This window comes from Microcaecilia unicolor, chromosome 3 (genome assembly GCF_901765095.1).
Source record: "Microcaecilia unicolor chromosome 3, aMicUni1.1, whole genome shotgun sequence".
In the NCBI taxonomy this organism is placed as follows: domain Eukaryota; kingdom Metazoa; phylum Chordata; class Amphibia; order Gymnophiona; family Siphonopidae; genus Microcaecilia; species Microcaecilia unicolor.
In genome coordinates this window covers 147,002,808-147,020,287 of record NC_044033.1, presented here as the reverse complement: position 1 = coordinate 147,020,287, position 17,480 = coordinate 147,002,808, and the positions used below count along the sequence as shown (strand labels likewise).

Genomic DNA, 17,480 nt, shown 5'->3' with positions numbered 1-17,480 from the left:
ACAAAGCATCCCTCACCATACAATGGTGCCAGAAAGGTCAATCCAAACCTCATGACCCTAAAACATTCCTCACCAGAGGTCGAATTGATAGCAAAAAATTCTGGAAATGCATCTATGCAAACAATTGATCTAATCAACCAAATTCTGATCTCTTCCTCACTTTGTGGGATAACAGATGCAAGATGGTTCTTGATAAAATAGCACCACTACGCTCCAATCATCACCTTGGTTTAACGATTCTCTGAAAGACCTAAAATCTCTAACCAGGAAACTTGAAAAGCTTGGAGAAAGACTAAAGATAGCCTTACCTTTAACTCCTGGAAGCAATCTCAAAGAACCTATAAATATGCCATTAAACGTGCAAAAAAAGACTATTACACACAAAAAATTACTACATTTGGCACTGATATTAAAAAACAATCCCAACTTATAAAAAACTAGCAATAAATGCCCGTTTCTGTAAGAAATGAAACGGGCGCTAGCAAGGTTCCCTTCCCCTCCCTCTCCCGTCATCGGCATACAGGGACAGAAGAGGAAACCTGTGAGGTGTTGCATCCACGTTGTCATCCGTCCCTCGCACCGTCCGACGTTCAGTGTGTGTGGCTGGCTGCGTCGCCCCCGAAGCGGTTTTGTGCATTTGTGTTGCGCCTGTGTTGGGCGCCATCTTCGTTTTGTCGCGTTGGTGAAAATCGGTGCGGGCGCAGCGTCCTGACATTCCTGTTCGGTGCCATTCGCGTTCCAGAAAATCGCGACGTCAGCGACGTCATCACGTTCCTGTTCAGTGCCATCTTGAAAATCGCTCCGGCCGCGACATCATAAAGTTGGACATGAGGGTGTCACTACCATGGAGAGGCTTCACTACCATGAATCCACGAACCCTTCACGGAAGTGACTGGAGCTTGGGGCCTCAATAGAACGTTGAGGTAGCGAATTATATCCGGAGGGGGCGTGGCTGAGGGCAGGTGTATGAGTGAGAGTGAGTGGTGCTGACAGGATACAGCAGTGCAGGGCTTCAGTGGTTCCCTGCCACACTGTGAGCTTCAGAATTGGAGGTGAGAATTATTAATATACATCTTTTAAACACAGATCCAGTGACAACCTCACCATCAAACCGTCCTTCGGCTGACCAATTAGCAAAATACTTTAGTGACAAAATCACTAATCTTCGCAAATCAATTTCTCAAGGCAACATCACTGCAGACTCATTTCTTGACGAACTTCATCCCAGTATAGATGAAATACCAGCTGACCGATTTTGGTCTAACTTCACCGCCCTGACCACCGAAGAAGTCACCAAAACCATCTCCATACTCTCCAAGTCACAATGCCATCTCGACCCATGTCCAAATTACCATTTAAGAGATGCCCCAACATGCTTCATCTTGGATCTCACCACTCACATAAACTTCCTGCTTCAACGAGGTTCCTTCCCTACCAATCATGGTAATATTTTATTAACACCTATACCAAAAAATCCAAAGAAATCTTCAAACGACGTTACCAACTACCGTCCAATTGCCTCCATTCCTCTAATCACTAAACTAATGGAGAATAGAGTGACCTCACAACTAAATGAATATATTCAGAAATTTTCTATCCTTCACGAGTCATAATCAGGCTTCCGATCTGCCCACAGCACAGAAATGGTCCTCCTTACTCTAATAACTAAATTCAAACAGGAAATCGCAACTGGAAACAAAATCCTCCTTTTGCAATTTGATTTGTCAAGCGCTTTTGACATGGTAGATCATAATATTCTTGCTAAACTTTTGGACAAACTTGGAATTGGAGGTAATATTATCAATTGGTTAAGAGACTTCATCACAACCAGGTCTTATCAAGTTAAAGGAACCACAAATATATCATCCCCATGGTCGTCTGAATGCGGAGTACCACAGGGATCTCCTCTCTCCCCAATACTCTTCAATATCATGATGATCCCCTTGGCCAGATTATTAGCCAAACATGGCCTTAATCCCTTTATATATGCTGATGACGTCACCATTTTTATTCCCTTTAAATCAAATGTATCCAAAATCTCTGATAAAATCACTACCGGTATGTCCACCTTTATCTCATGGGCCAATGCCTTTAAGAGTAAATTAAATAAAGAAAAAACTCAATGCCTAGTCCTCTCGTCTCAATACTCCCCATCTCTCCAGGCCACCCTCAATACCCCAGATGTAATCATCCCCATCTCCAGTAGTTTAAAGATCCTTGGAGTTACAATAGATAGTCATCTATCCTTCGATAACCACGCTAAGCTGATCACAAAGAAAATGTTTAATATGATGTGGATCCTGAAGCGAGTGAAATCCTATCTTCCATTGAACACTTTCCGGAACCTGGTTCAATCCACAGTCTCATCACTCAGGTTGATTATTGCAACAGTGTTTTCCTTGGATGTAAATCCCAAGTCCTGAAAAGTCTCCAGACTGCCCAGAACACGGCAGCCAGACTTATATTTGGAAAGTCAAGATTTAAAAGCACCTCACCCCTTCGAGAAAGGCTTCACTGGCTCCCCATCAAAGAGAGAATATACTTCAAGGTCCATACAATTATCCATAAGATCATATCAGGAGAATCCCCCAGTTATATGAACAACCTGATTGACCTCCCAATTAGAAATAGAACAATGTCATCGCGAACATACCTCAATCTACACCTCCCAAACTGCAAAGGTGTCAAGTACAAAACATACTATGCATCCAGTTTCTCCTTTCTGGGTAGTCAACTTTGGAATGCTCTCCCAAGACCCATCCGAGCTATTAACTATTTACCTTTCAGGAAAATGTTAAAGTCCCATTTTTTCAAGCAATGGACCCTAATGGACCAGCTTAATTCCACCAGATCACCTATGATACTCCTGCTAAGACGTTGACGCTTACTCTGACCCTAATGTTATACTCAATCCCTCATCTTCTTCCCTCCATCCTTTATCATTTCCCTCCCATTCTCCTTCCCTTTCACCTATCATATCCTTGTCTACCTTCCCTATTCTAGTTCATCACGTTCTTTTCACATGTCCTTTGTAATGCCTTTCATAATGTAAGTAGTTATGATCATCACAATTTATAATACTGTTCCTACATTTCCTTGTTTTTACTGTATTCTTTACCATGTAAGATGCTTTCTTTTACTATGTAAGCCGCACTGGACCTGCTGTATGTGGGAAAGAGCAGGGTACCAAATGTAATAAATAAATAAGATGTGATTCCATGTGCCCTAATGAAAGGAGAGTTGAATTCTACTTCCATTTAATTTCAATATATTCCATCATCTTTATAACACCAAGGCAGATTACAAATTTAAGATGAACCTATCAGGAAACAGGATATTCTCACTGAAATTAGGCCATCTGTATTGTATACAGTGTATTTATTTAGATTTTAGTGTAGAAAAATGAGCACAAAATACAAGTTTAAAATTGCTGTTTCTCCAGCTATAATCATATTTTAAGGTGTTTTAGTGATATTCAATTGTTATTTCTTGATATTTATATCTACATATGGGAAGCTTTCAAATAAATTAAAATGCTGTCCAATAAGTAAAAAAAAAACCAACAACAAAACATTTGTCCTCCATCCACCTTTTAAGACACTGCCTATGACTGAAACAGCTTTAGACTTGTTATAGATGGACCAACAATAAAAAATGACAATGTGGATGCAGCAGCTCATAGGTTTGCTTGCTTTGTTTTGAGTGAACGGGGATGACGACTGCGCTGGGAAGGGGAAATTTAGACTGTCCTAATTCGATTCCTTGCTTATAGTGGACTAGATAGGCTCACTTCCACCACTCCTGTTTATTAAACCTCCTTGGAACCGACACTAGTATTTATTGAGTTAGGAAAAGGTGGAGCGTACCAAAGACAGCCTCCAACAGGGGACTGTCTGTTGATAAACAATAACATTGAGGACTTAATCCCTACCCTAACCTGGGACACTGCAGCATAACATACAACCAATCTGAAAGTTAAGGTGGATAACTACAAATACCACAATGCAACAGATCCCAGCCCGCGGAACTAAGACAAAGAACTCACGCAGATTGTGAGCTTCAACACTCCGTGATTATAGTCCCGATACAACTCTGCCGTCTCTAGGCAGCATTCCACGCACTTGTAACCGGCCTCCGAGTCCGAACGTGTCTCCATAATGTCAAACCTCCTTGGATTACCCTCACTGCTATGCCAATGCGCACGCGCACATCGCTCGAAGGCCCGCCAGTGCAAAGCGCGTGCGTGTGACACAGTTATTCGATCCTAAAAGAAAAACCTCCTTTGGGGAAAAAACAAGCAGGTTGAAAGGCTGTTTCCGGGTTTCGGGTGGCAGCGCGCGACGAAGGGGGAGGGGAAAAAAGCGAGGAACTTGTTCCTAACGCGCATTCTGGGAGTTGTAGTTCTCTCATTTGGAGATTTGGGGAAGCCGGTGGTTAAACCTCCTTCGGTTGCAACCAAGGAGGTTTAATGACAGGAGGCGGCCTCACCCATTATCTGGGCTGAAGGCAGTAGGCGGAGCTTGCCGCCATATTGGACAGTCCAGAGCAAAAGAATTGCTATCGCTACTATTAACTTCCTAGGTTTTGCGTTTCCTCTGTTAGGAGGGGATCGGGGAGTTTTCCAGGGGGTCTGTGAAGAGGAAGGGGGGTCATATAAAAAAAAAAAAAAATTGTCAGTGCTCCAGAGCTTGATTTGTTATTTCGGATATTTCCAATGCTGTATTGTGGATTTCAGTGGTGCGCTATGTGCCTTTTTTTTCTTATGATGACAAATAAAATAAAAAATAAAGGCACATAGCGCACCACTGAAATCTACAATACAGCACTGCAAAATAACAAAGCAAGTTCTGGAGCACTGACAAATACATTTTGAATATAACCCCCTTCACAGACCCCTCGAAAACTCTCCAACCAACCCCCCTCAACTCCCCTTAAATCCCCCCCCCCCCCCCGTTCCCCTCCTAACAAAGGAAATGCAAAACCTGTAAGCCACATTGAGCCTGCAAAGAGGTGGGAAAATGTGGGATACAGATGCAATAAATAATAAACCTAGGAGGTTTAATAAAACCTCACAAGTTTGTTATTTTCAATAGAGATAGCAAGTGTTTAGCTCTGGCCAATATGGTAGCTGTGCGGGAGGGGCTCATTTCAGCTCTTTGACGTCATACGGACTCCTGTCATTAAACCTCCTTAGTTGCAACCCTCTTTCATTCCTTTGCTATGCTCTCTGGCCACTGGCCAGCTACCTTCCTATTTAAAAACTACAACGTCCATGGGGCAGTGGGCATACTACACCTGCAACAAGAGTGATGAGGGAGGAGATAAATACTTACATTACTATAGAGATACACACAAGCACACGCGCGTCTGAAAACATGGCACCTGCTGGCAGTTGCCCTAGTTTTATTCTGTTGCTAGCAGCGGTGGCCCTGGGTAGTGAGCATTACTCACCGTTGTCACTACTGAGGACAGAAGCGCAGCGAGGCTGCGGGGGGCGGGAGCAGCCCCCGGCGGCAGAGGATTGTGGTGAGCTCGGGTATTGGGTGTTGGCGCCACGTCCTCTCCCTGACCTGCGGCCACTGACAGCCGCGTGGGGGAGGAGGTGCGGCTGCCCGGGTCTCTGAGAGGCAGTGGGGAAAAGGGGGGCAAAACAGTTGACAGCTCCCGAATAGTACATAGTTTGCCCCAACTCCTGAATTTTGATAGTAGACGTTTGTGCACTTTAGGGAGTTGAAAAGCGGGCATTAATTTTTAAACCGATTGTATTGCCTCCCCCCCCCCTCCCTTGTATTTGTTAGTGTCATTATCTGAGCTTGTATTGTTGGTGCTGCGCTTCTGCTGTCCCTTGTGGAAGTGTGGGGAATGTAATGACTACAGCAGCTCTGTTTGCAAATCAAAATTGCTTACACAGTTTCTAGATTGAGAAGAGCTTTCAATATTAGAACCTCCTCGACGATCAAATATAACTGAGAAGAAAAATGTTTTGCACATTTTAATAGGTGGGAAAATGTGGGATACAAATGCAATAAATAAAGCCCAGCCGGGTTAGCCAGAAATTATTGCCAGATAGCACATAGCAACAGAACTAGCCACACACGAAACGTCTTAGTGTGTATCAGGGTAGAACCAACGTGCTCAGATCAGAGTTGGTCATGGTATGAATCCACGAGGAGATCCATTAAGCTAAGGGTGGCCAACCTGCGGGATGCCTTGAATTTGTTGTGGCCCCAAGACCATGGGAAGTATTTTATTTATTTATGACATTTATATCCCACATTATTCCAAGCAAGTTTGAGTTGAATGTGGCTTACAATAAACAGTATAGGATACATAACAAAGAATAATGCATAAGAAAATAATTTGTTGTAAGAAGCCAATTTTACAATACAGTATCCTAAACATACTGGGATAGCTATGGATGTTTAACATTTAGAAAATCTATTATGAATGAGAAATTGTACATGAAGCAAAGAAAATGTTAATGGTAACTAGAGTAATAACCAATTCAGGTAATAACCAATTGTTTGAGATATGGTTATTCTTTGTGAGGGTTTGTTTGAATAGGAGTGATTTGAGGATTTTGCGGACTCTAGTATATTCCTGTATATTTCTTATTTTGGGTGGTAAGGAGTTCCACCATTTGGTTCCTAGTTAAGTGAAGTCTGCAGAGTAGACAGTTTTGTAGGTCACTTTTTTGCAATTTGGTAGGTGTAGTCTGAGTTTCTTGCCTCATATTTGTTGTTTCTTTGAGGTAAGTTTATTAATGGTACCATATAGTCTGGAGCTGTGCTATTTAGTATTTGAAAGATAAAGGTACATCATTTGAAGGTGATTCTCTGTATTTTGCAAATATTTTTATTATAACCACTATCAGTTTGTTTCCATCGTTTTTAGTTAAACATTTATTTATCACAGAAGGTCTGTGGAGCTCTGTGCATTTTATGGTTCCAACATTTCCTAGGGATAATACTGACATTCATGCGGCCATCTGTATATAAAGGTTACCCTCCCCTATCTTAAGCTAATCTAGGGTCTTTCAGTTGGGAGCTTTGTGTGGTAATGGGTGATGCATTTGATATACTTCCTTCAATGCATCAGGTTACCAGACTCGTAGGCTTATCCAGGGGGAACATACTATGTCCGGTAGCGCTATAGAAATGATAAGTAGTAGTAGTAGTAGTAGTACCCTGCCATTTTAAGTTGATTTCAAATGTCATATGTGATCCTTTGTTTGAAAACTTTGAGGACCTATGATTTAACACCTTGTTAGGCTTCTGATATTGGATGCTCCTTGTAACAGTCATGTTTAAGTAATTTGGGGGCCCTTTTACTAAAATGTGTTAAAATCTGGGTTTAGGACTAGATTCTATATATCATGCTTAAAAAATTGGTGCTGCAAAAAAATATGCCAAGGTGTGTTCTATAAAGTACGCCTAAATTTCCACATAGTTTATAGAATACGCTGAACACCTGTCCATGCAACTAAATTTAGTCGCGGGCAGTTACACCAAGTAATTAGGCGCAGACTGGATATATTTTATAACGTGTAGATTTTAGAAATGCCCACAACCCGCTCATTCCACGCCCATGGCCATGCCCCCTTTTCAACCATGTGACTTAGAATTTACGCGCTTCACATTACAGAATACGATTACAGTTGTGCATGTAAATTCTAATTAAAGCCAATTAGTGGCAATTGCTTAACATCCAATTATCGGTGCTGATTGGGTTGTTAACCAATTAAGTTGATGTGTAAATCCAGAATATGACCGGATTTGTGCATGCAACAAGTCACGCTATTTTGAATCTAGGGATTAATGCGTTTTAATGTGGGAGTTTCCTGCATGCTAAGCCCAGATCTAATACAGCAGTATTTAGGGCTTTTTAATATTATTTTTGCAGGTCTGATGCTAATTTTTCCATTAGTGTGCAGGACCTGCAAAAAATGAATGTGAGAGCACTTACTGCCTCCTAATTGCTCCCATGTTAAGTCTGTGTTGTTCAGTTTGTGCACACTAATAACACGCTAGCTGGATAATAATTCCATGCTCATTCCCACCCATGCCATGCCCCTTTCCAAAAATATTAAAAATAATACGTGGTTAGTTCACACAGAGACTCATTTTCAAAGCACATAGACTTACAAAGTTACCTATGTTACTGTGGAACTTTGTAAGTATGTGCTTTGAAAATGAGCTCCAAAATGTCAAATTACTACAAAACAGTTAATGGTGTGTTCAGGCAAGCCTTTTTTCACACACCAAATACATGTTAAGGCTTAACGACCTTTGATGTCTGTGTGGGAGACTGACCAGTAAATCTGAATCAGTTTATATTTGTATAGTTTGAGTAATTCTGGTTGTTTCAGAGGTGGGTGAAAACACTGTGCTTACTGCACAAAGGCTGGTTGACTGTTGATCTCGGGTAGAAAATACGCAGTTTGCTTTCAAAACAATCCAAGAAGTATGAACTTTGGGTAAAATTGTAAAGCTTATAACAGTATGAAAGGAGTTGGGATTGGCTGTAGCTCAGATGAGTAATGAGTTTCAGTTCTGCAAATAATGCTCAGGCGAAATCGTCTAACGTGTAGGCTTCAAGTTTGCCAGCTATTCATTTCAGTAGTATGGACAGTTATTTTTGGCTTCAAAATAAAGCAATGATGTGAATACTACTGCTTTTTCTCTCTGTTTTCTTTGCAACACAACAAAAGCTGAAAAGAATTATACAAAAGGGTTTGAGAGAACGCTCCAAAAACAATAGAATGGGATGAAACTTGGCATCATTTATTAAAATTGACTATATTGCCAGGTTTATGCAGATCACAGCAGTTCACAATAGCAGAAAAACTGGTAAAGACACAGTTTGAAAATGGGCTAAATTGGACCTGATATTCCAGGGAAATAATCCCCCCCCCCCATAAAAAATGTACTAAATGCATTTCTGTGGGAGGAGTTCCAGCTTAGAAATTTAGATACCGTCAGACATAACAGGGAGTTCCTCCTTTTCACACTGGCTCTCACTGTTCTCTTCTCCAAACACTTTAAACTGCCCTCACCCCAACCCCCTCTGCCCAGGCTCCACAATCCCAAAAAACTATCTACCCAACAACTTCCCCACCATCTCATAAACTGCTCTGACCCTCCCAAAAGCCATCTCCCACCACTCCACATTCAAAATATACCGCACGACCACCCCACTACCCTGTAAACTAGTATGCAAATAGATCTCATACATACATATTCAGTGTGGAAATCTTGAAAACGTAGTTGGGATGTGGCCCTCAAGGACTGTGGTTATCCACCTGTGCTATAAACTATCCACCATCTTCTGACTGCCCCATCCCCAAAAACTACCCCGCAAATGTCTTTTTATCCTAACATAATTTTACTAGGTGACTTGAATTTACATCTAGAAGACTCCAAGTCTACCCATACTCGAGAATGTATGGATCTCCTTCACCTATACGACCTTGTTATACCTCCATTACAACCTACCCACATAAAGGGTCATTCACTAGATATTATTTCTTATAAATTCTCTACCGACCTTAACTTTATTATATCTAATATAGACTGGTCTCCTACACCTTGGTCTGACCATTATAAAGCTTTTCTAACCTTACAATGGCGCAAAAAGGGCCAGTCCAGATCACATGGCCCTAAAACAATCTTCACCAGAGGACGGATTGATAGTAATAATTTCTGGCAACACATCTATGCTAATAACTGGTCGATACAACCTAACTCAGACCTCTTTCTTACCTTGTGGGATAATAGATGTAAAATGACCTAGATGAAATTGCTCCTCTACACTCCAAGACCTTATGCAAATGTAACCCTTCACCATGGTTCAATGACTTATTGAAAAACTTGAAGTCAAAAACCAGAAAACTTGAAAAAACATGGAGCAAATCAAAGGATAACGTTATCTTCAATGCATGGAAACAGTCACAAAAGATCTACAAATATGCCATCAAGCACGCCAATAGAGACTATTATACACAAAAAATTACTAACTCCGGTGCAGACATAAACAATTTCATATTATAAAAGCTCTACTTAACACATACCCAGTAACATCACCTTCAAACCGCCCTTCTGCCGACCAGCTAGCTAAATACTTCAATGAAAAAATAATTCATCTTCGTAAATCAATTTCCATTGACAATGTCACTGTCGACACCTTTCTTGATGAAGTGGACCCTGGATCGTATGAAGTACCAGCTGACAGACATTGGACTAATTTTATCCCCCTTACCAATGAAGAAGTCACCAAAACCATCACTAAACTCTCCAGGTCTTACTGCCAACTTGATCCTTGTCCCAACTATTTTTTGAAAGATGCCCCTTCATGCTTTATATCTGATCTCACCGCCCACTTGAACTTCCTGCTACAGTGAGGCTCTTTCCCCACCAGTTATGGCAATATTTTACTTACACCCATACCCAAAAACAAAACAAAAAACCTTGCAAATGATATCACCAACTATCGTCCAATTGCCTCCATCCCTTTAATCATAAAATTGATGGAAAACAGAGTGACCAGGCAATTCAATGATTATATTCAGAAGTTTTCTATCCTGCACGAATCACAGTCGGGCTTCCGTTCGGCTCATAATACTGAAACGGTCCTTCTTACCTTAATATCCAAATTTAAACAAGAAATAGCACTTGGAAACCATATCCTCCTCCTCCTTCAATTCGACCTGTCCAGCGCTTTTGACATGGTTGATCATACTATCCTAACCAAACTTCTGGACAAACTTGGGATTGGTGGCAACATCATAAACTGGATAAAAAGTTTTATTACTACAAGATCTTACCAAGTCAAGGGGCCCTCAAACTTTTCATCCCCATGGTCATCTGAATGTGTGGTACCGCAGAGATCTCCGCTTTCCCCGATACTTTTTAACCTCATGATGATTCCCCTGACTAGGTTGCTAGCTAAGCTTGGACTTAATCCCTTCATCTACACTGACGTCACCATATTTATCCCCTTTAAATCCAACTTATCCGAAATCTCAGATAAAATTAATACTGGCATGACCACACTCACCTCTTGGGCTAACGCCTTCAAGATGAAATTAAACAAAGAGAAAATGCAATGTCTAGTTCTTTCATCCCAATTCTCTTCACCTCTTCCGGCTACTCTTAGCACCCCAGATGTTAAACTATCCATATCAGATAGCCTGAAAATATTTGGAGTAATAATTGATAAACATTTATCATTTGAAAACCATGCTAAATCCGTCACTAAAAAAATGTTTAGCATGATGTGGATCATGAAAAGATTAAGATCTTATCTTCCCTTGAACACCTTCCGGAACTTAGTACAATCAACAGTACTTATACACGCAGACTACTGCAACAGTGTTTTCCTAGGATGCAAGACCATAATCCTCAAGAGTCTTCAGACTACCCAAAACACGGCAGCCAGACTTATCTTCGGCAAGTCAAGATTTGACAGTGCAACACCTCTTGGAGAGAGGCTTTATTGGCTCCTCATCAGAGAAAGTATAGATTTTAAAATTTATTCTATGATTCACAAGATTATACAGTATATGGAGAATCTCCCAATTACATGAACAACCTTATTGACCTCCCAGCCAGAAATAGATCATCGTCGTCTCGTACCCATCTGAACTTACACCTCCCCAACTGCAAAAGTATTAAATATAAAATCTTCTATGCATCCAGTTTCCCCTTCTTGGGTAGCCAGCTTTGGAATGCTTTGCCAAGATCCATCCGAACAATCAATGACCATCTACCCTTTAGGAAAATGCTCAAGACCCATCTCTTCAAGACAGCCTACCCGCCTGACCCTACTTAACTTTAAACTCTTCTTCCTAACTTCGGTTCATGATTTTTTACACCTTGACTGTATTTCACAATCTCTTCTTCCCTTATCTTTTCCTATCCATCCTCTGCCCTTTATCTTTCCTCTCCATCCTCCATCTGTTCACCCCTCCCAATTCCCTTTTCCTTTTGCTTTTCCTAATTTGTTTGCCCTGACATGCTCAATTCACTTATTCCTCAAAACCCCACTCTCACTACATTTAGTACAGTTCATAATATTTTCTTTAAAAACTTTGTAATTGTAATTTACTATGTAAGCCCCATTGAGCCTGCAATATGTGGGAAAGCGCGGGGTACAAATGTAATAAATACATTTTATTTTAATATCCAGAAAATCAGTCTCAGATTCACTGATTTTTGTAGTGAAAGTGATGTGGCGGTCCACACTATTGATGTAACCAATGAAAGCCTGTAAGCCATTCAAAGAGCCACTCCATAGCATAACATCATCTATATACCGTTTCCATAAAACGATATAATCTTTGAAACAAGAATCATAAATTGATTTTCAAATTTTGTCATATATAAACATGCTATGGAGGGTGCTATAGTTGCACCCATGGCAACCCCTTTAGTTTGGACATAAAACTGCTGTTGGAATTCAAAATAATTATGACAAATGACATAAATCAATAATTGGTGAAGTACAGCTACTTTGGAATCTGGCATGACATGATCAATAGGCCTATAAAACAAAGTTTGTTGAAGTTGTTGTAAACCTTCCCTTATGTTATAAGGTTTGGCCCATAACTACTATGGCCCCACCCTTGTCATCTCTCTGTATAATGAGAGAAGTATTATTAGCCAAATCCTGCAAACATTTCTGCTGATTCCAAGACAAATTGGTTCTACATTTGTCATGCAACTGTTCTAAAATGGATAAATCCCTTAACACCAACTGATATTAAAGTAATATGTAAACAATCCCCTTAGACATTTGTTCCTGACTTCTTGTCATTGAGGACTGCAAACATGTCTAATTTTGTGGGGAAGAATGTGACACATTCACCTTCTTTGTACAGACTGAGGCAAAAAAAAGTAACCGACTACAGTTTTTTTGCAGTTTTCTCAGCATCTGCTTTGAATTTCACATACTTATTTAGTCATTATACTTACGTATTACTATTAAACAACATTTCCTTAGCCTCTGCTGCAGCAGATGAATCCAGGAACTGCTGGTGGGTTGTGTCCATCTACTAGCAGGTAGAGATAGAGATAACGAACTGAAGGCAGTGATATGAGTTGGCCAGCTCCTCCTTCATTCAGTATATCTCTATCTCCAGCAGGTGTTAGACGGCTTTTTAGCAGCTCCTGGATTCTTCTGGTGGGGCTACTCCTGGGTCCTATGGGCCAGTTGAGTGTGGGGATATTTGGCTAGTGGTGCTGGCTTTGGGGGCATACTCAGTGTCCTGGGTCCCTGCCTCACCCCATGACCCCTACCTCCTGTTGTCTTAGAGCTCTAGTTTTCCTCACCAATTAAAAAAAAAAGGAACTCTACAAAAAAAAACAACAACAAAAAACGGGGACAGATTGCTGAGAGGAGCCACGCGGTGCGTTATTCCCTGTGCTGCCTAGTACTGTGATTTTCTGTCTGTGTGCCGGTTGCACAGCAGAATGCCTTTGCTGGGAGGCTCCGCTGCTACCTTGAAATGTGCCATCTTCTGGGCTAGTGCTTCACTGTTGTGCTTTTTGGTGTGTTGGTACAGCAACGTTTCTAGTGGTTAAAAGATGTTCCCGCTGCAGTAAGAGGTGCTCTGCAAAGGGCCTTTGTGTGGCTGGATGCTCGGAGCTGGTTTCAGCTCCTGAGCATTTTCAGGTGCAGCTGTGTGGGGGGGGGGGGGGGGGGGTGTCTTTTTCTGTTCTTGGGGCTTCTCTGTGGTTTGTTCCCAATTGTGCTGGTCCAGGGGAGTTTTTCTCCCTGGACTTCATGCTACTCATGCACCAAGCTTATTTACTTGAGAGCCTTGCCTCGACACTGTTTCTCTAGTGTTCCTCCCCACAGGGCTTCTGCGCTAGATTTGGGCTTGGTGGTCCATTTTTCTGTCAAGGATCCGGCCCTTAAAAGGTGGGGTTGTTGGGGCCCATCTCGGTCGCCCCCTCACTGGCTATGCTCTCAAGGGAGTCTTTGCGCCCTTCCCGGGTGGACGAGGTAGCCAAGGAGTAATCTGATGCTCCTCTGTAGTGTGCCTCTTTCATAGGGATGAGCTTCCAACTCTCCTCTCCAGCGCCTTGAAGCCCTTGAATATTGCTGACCCTGAGGAGCAAGCTGCGGCTATGGTCAACCCCAGTTGGCCAGTATGAGAAAGCTGTCTAAGTCCTTTCCCATCCATGAGGCCATTCAGAAACTTATTACAGCCCAATGGGCCGACCCTGAAAGGGGTTTGAAGGTGGCCAATGCGATGGCTCGCCTGTATCCTGTGGCTACGGAGTATGGAGAGGAGTTTCTCCTTCTTTAAGGTGGACGCCTTGGTAACAGTGGCTACCAAGAAGACCACCCTCCTGGTTGAGGGAGGGGTAGCACTGAAGGACATGCAGGATCTGCATCTGGAGACCTCTGCCTCTCTCAGGACTTGCTTTCTTGGCTGACTGTATGATTTGGTGCATGCCTTGGCCAAACAGATGGCGCTGGTGGTGTCTTCCTGCCTTATATTTTGGCTGTGTTATTGGGTGCAGACATGGCGTCTAAGCAGCGTCTTATGCGTCTGTCCTTTCAAGGTAAGCTTCTTTTTGGGAAGGACCTCGAGAAGATTGTTAAAGACTTGGGTGACTCTAAGACTCGGCGGCTTCCTGAGGATAAACCCAAGACCTCGTCGAGGATGGGGTCTGCCAGATCCCGGGATGCTTGCCGGTACCGGCCAGACAGGTCAGCAGGATCTTTCCAGTTCCCTTGCTTTCAACAGTGCTCTTCCTTTTGAGAAGACAAGTGCTCCTCTGGGTCTACAGTGCATCAGGGAGTGGGTGGACGCTTAACCCAATGATGGGGCACCAGTCTGCTGTTCGGTACCTGGCATAGGTGGTCGGCTGACTCACTTCTATGAAGTGTGGACCAAAATCACTTCTGACCAGTGAATGTTGGATATTATCTGCGAAGGTTACAAGCTGGAATTTGCCTCTCCCATGCACGGCACAAGGTGTTTCTGGAGTCCCGATGCACCACAGCCTCCAAACGATCGGTGGTCTGGGCCATGTTGCGGTCGCTTCTGAACCTGGGGGTGGTGGTGCCTGTGCCTCCTCCCATGGTTCGCTCGGGTTGCTATTCAGTTTACTTTGTGGTCCCTCGGAAAGGTGGCTCCTTCCACCCCATTCTCAATCTCTGGAAGGTGAATCAGTGTCTCTCTGTACGGCACTTCCGCATGGAGACTCTCAAATCCGTGGTGGAGGCAGTGCAGCCAGGGGGGTTTCTTACTGTCCTGGATCTCAAGGAGGCCTACTTGTATATCCCTATTTGGCTTCCTCATCAGCAGTTCCTCTGTTTTGCCATTCTGGGACGCATTGCCAGCTTTGGACCATACCCTTTGACCTGGCTACTGCCCCACGCACCATTTCCAAGGTGATGGTGGTGGTGGCAGCATTGCTTCACAAGGAGGGCATCAGAGTGCACCCCTGTCTCGACAGTTGGCTGATCCGTGTGGATTAGTAGCAGGAGAGTTGCAGGGCCACCGACTGGGTCCTGGCCCTGTTACAGTCCTTGAGCTGGGTGGTCAATCTACCGAAGAGTCACCTCTTGCCGACTCAGACCCTGGAGTACCTGAGGGTCCACTTTGACACAATCCAGGGCCATGTGTTTCTGCTGGATGGCAGGAGGCTCGAGCTTCAGGATCAGGTGTGCAACCTCTCTCATTTGTTGAGCCTGCGGGCCTGGGATTACATTTCAGGTGGTGGGCTTGATGGTGTCCACTTTGAAGGTGGTGCCATGGGTGAGGACCCACATGTGTCCTCTGCAGCACTCTCTGGGAGGTGGTTGCCAGTATCCCAGGAGTATCAGCGACTTCTTCCGTGGCTGCCCCGAACTTGGCAGAGCTTGAGCTGGTGGCTTTGCGAGCCCTCCTTGCAGAAGGGGATGTCCTTGGCGACTCCGCAGTGGGTGGTAGTTGTCACAAATGCCAGTCTGTTCGGTTGGGGTGCCCATTGTCTTCACCGTCATGTGGTATGTTTTTTGAGAGGGGGCCTGCCTGCCCTGGAGCTTCAATTTGGCTCTCTGAGCTCTGCAGAAGGCACCCTTTGAGCTGTTGTGCAGGGCTTCTGACAAGGATCTCACCCTCAAAACTGTGTTTTTGGTGACTATTACGTTGGCACGTCGGATCTCGGAGATTCAGGCCGTATTGTACTGTGATCTTTTCCTGCAATTTTCTGAGTCGGGTGTGACTTTGCGTACAGTTCCTTCATTTTTGCCTAATGTAGTTTCTGCTTTTCATCTCAACCAGCCTCTCTTTCTTCCTTCATTTTGGGAGGAAGATTATCCTTCAGCTTTCGCGGCCCTGCGGCTCCTGGATGTTTGGCGGGTTTTTCGTCATTATTTGCAGGTCTCTAATGAGTTCAGTGGCATGGATCATCTTTTTGTTACGCTGGCTGAGCTGGGGGGATGCAGTGTCTAAGGCGACTATTTCCAGATGGCTTGGGGAGGCTATTGCCTCTGCCTACTTTCTGAACAGCCACATTCTGCCGGAGGTTCTGAGGACCCATTCTACGAGGATGCAAACGGCTTTGTGGGTGGAGACAGGAGTCCTGTCCCGCGACGAAATCTGTTGGGTGGCTACTTGGGCATCTCCTGCACACCTTTTCAAAGCATTATAGAGTAGACATGACTGCAAGGTCTGATGCTGCCTTTAGTGTGGCGGTTCTGTCTTGGGAGTGGTGGCTTCCCACCCTCTTTAGGGATTGCTTTGGTACATCCCACCAGTTCCTGGATTCATCTGCTGCAGAGGCTAAGAAAGGTAAAATTATGCTTTACCTGCTGATAACTTTCTTTCCTTTAGTCGCAGCAGGATCCCTCCCATTCTCTGCATGGTTTCCTTTGTGATTTCTCTTAGTTTTCTGAAAACTTAAAAAAAAAATAAGTAGAATGAAATGAACAGACAACACCTTGTTTTTTCAGGCAGGATTTTCTGTTGATTTCCTTGGTGAGGAAGGTTTTGGTCATTTTCAGCCTATCGGATCCTGCTTTGTAAGGGGAGAAATACTGAATGAAGGAGGAGCTGGCTGTCTGGTATCACTGCCTTCAGTTCGTTATCTCTATCTCCACCTATTGGTAGATGGATACAACCACCAGTTCCTGGATTCATCTGCTGTGACTAAGGGAAAGAAAAAATTATCAGCAGGTAAAACATTTTACCTTAATTATCTTAAACTATGTTGTTGATACTGACATTTTCGTGTTACTGCTTAGCGATTTTTACCTGTTTAAAAATATTTGCACTAAAACACGGTAAAATGTCATTCAAACGATACAATTAGCAATGTGTCAGAATTTTTCAGTCTCTGTGAATGTCAGTGTCCACCCCCAGTTTTAACATAGGCCTTCAGTCGCTTTGGGAAGTTCTTAACTGGAATTGACATAAGAGTAGCTATACTGGGTCAGACCAATGGTCTATATAGCTCAGTATGTTTCCAACAGTGGCTAATCCC

General features: G+C 43.1%; 2 protein-coding genes across 2 annotated transcripts in view; one reads left to right on the top strand and one right to left on the bottom strand.

Moving 5' to 3' along the window:
* Positions 1–4,347, bottom strand: part of ARV1 (ARV1 homolog, fatty acid homeostasis modulator) — a 38,877-nt gene extending 34,530 nt beyond the window's left edge. Inside the window, exon 1 of the mRNA XM_030196440.1 lies at positions 4,046–4,347. Within this exon, the coding sequence (XP_030052300.1) occupies positions 4,046–4,156 (111 nt within the window). The 5' untranslated portion in view covers positions 4,157–4,347. The remainder of the gene's footprint in view (positions 1–4,045) is intronic.
* Positions 4,348–5,375: 1,028 nt separating this feature from the next.
* The window catches only part of TTC13 (tetratricopeptide repeat domain 13), a 182,176-nt gene continuing 170,071 nt past the window's right edge, over positions 5,376–17,480 (top strand). The window contains 1 exon segment of the mRNA XM_030194686.1: positions 5,376–5,526. Within this exon segment, the coding sequence (XP_030050546.1) occupies positions 5,376–5,526 (151 nt within the window).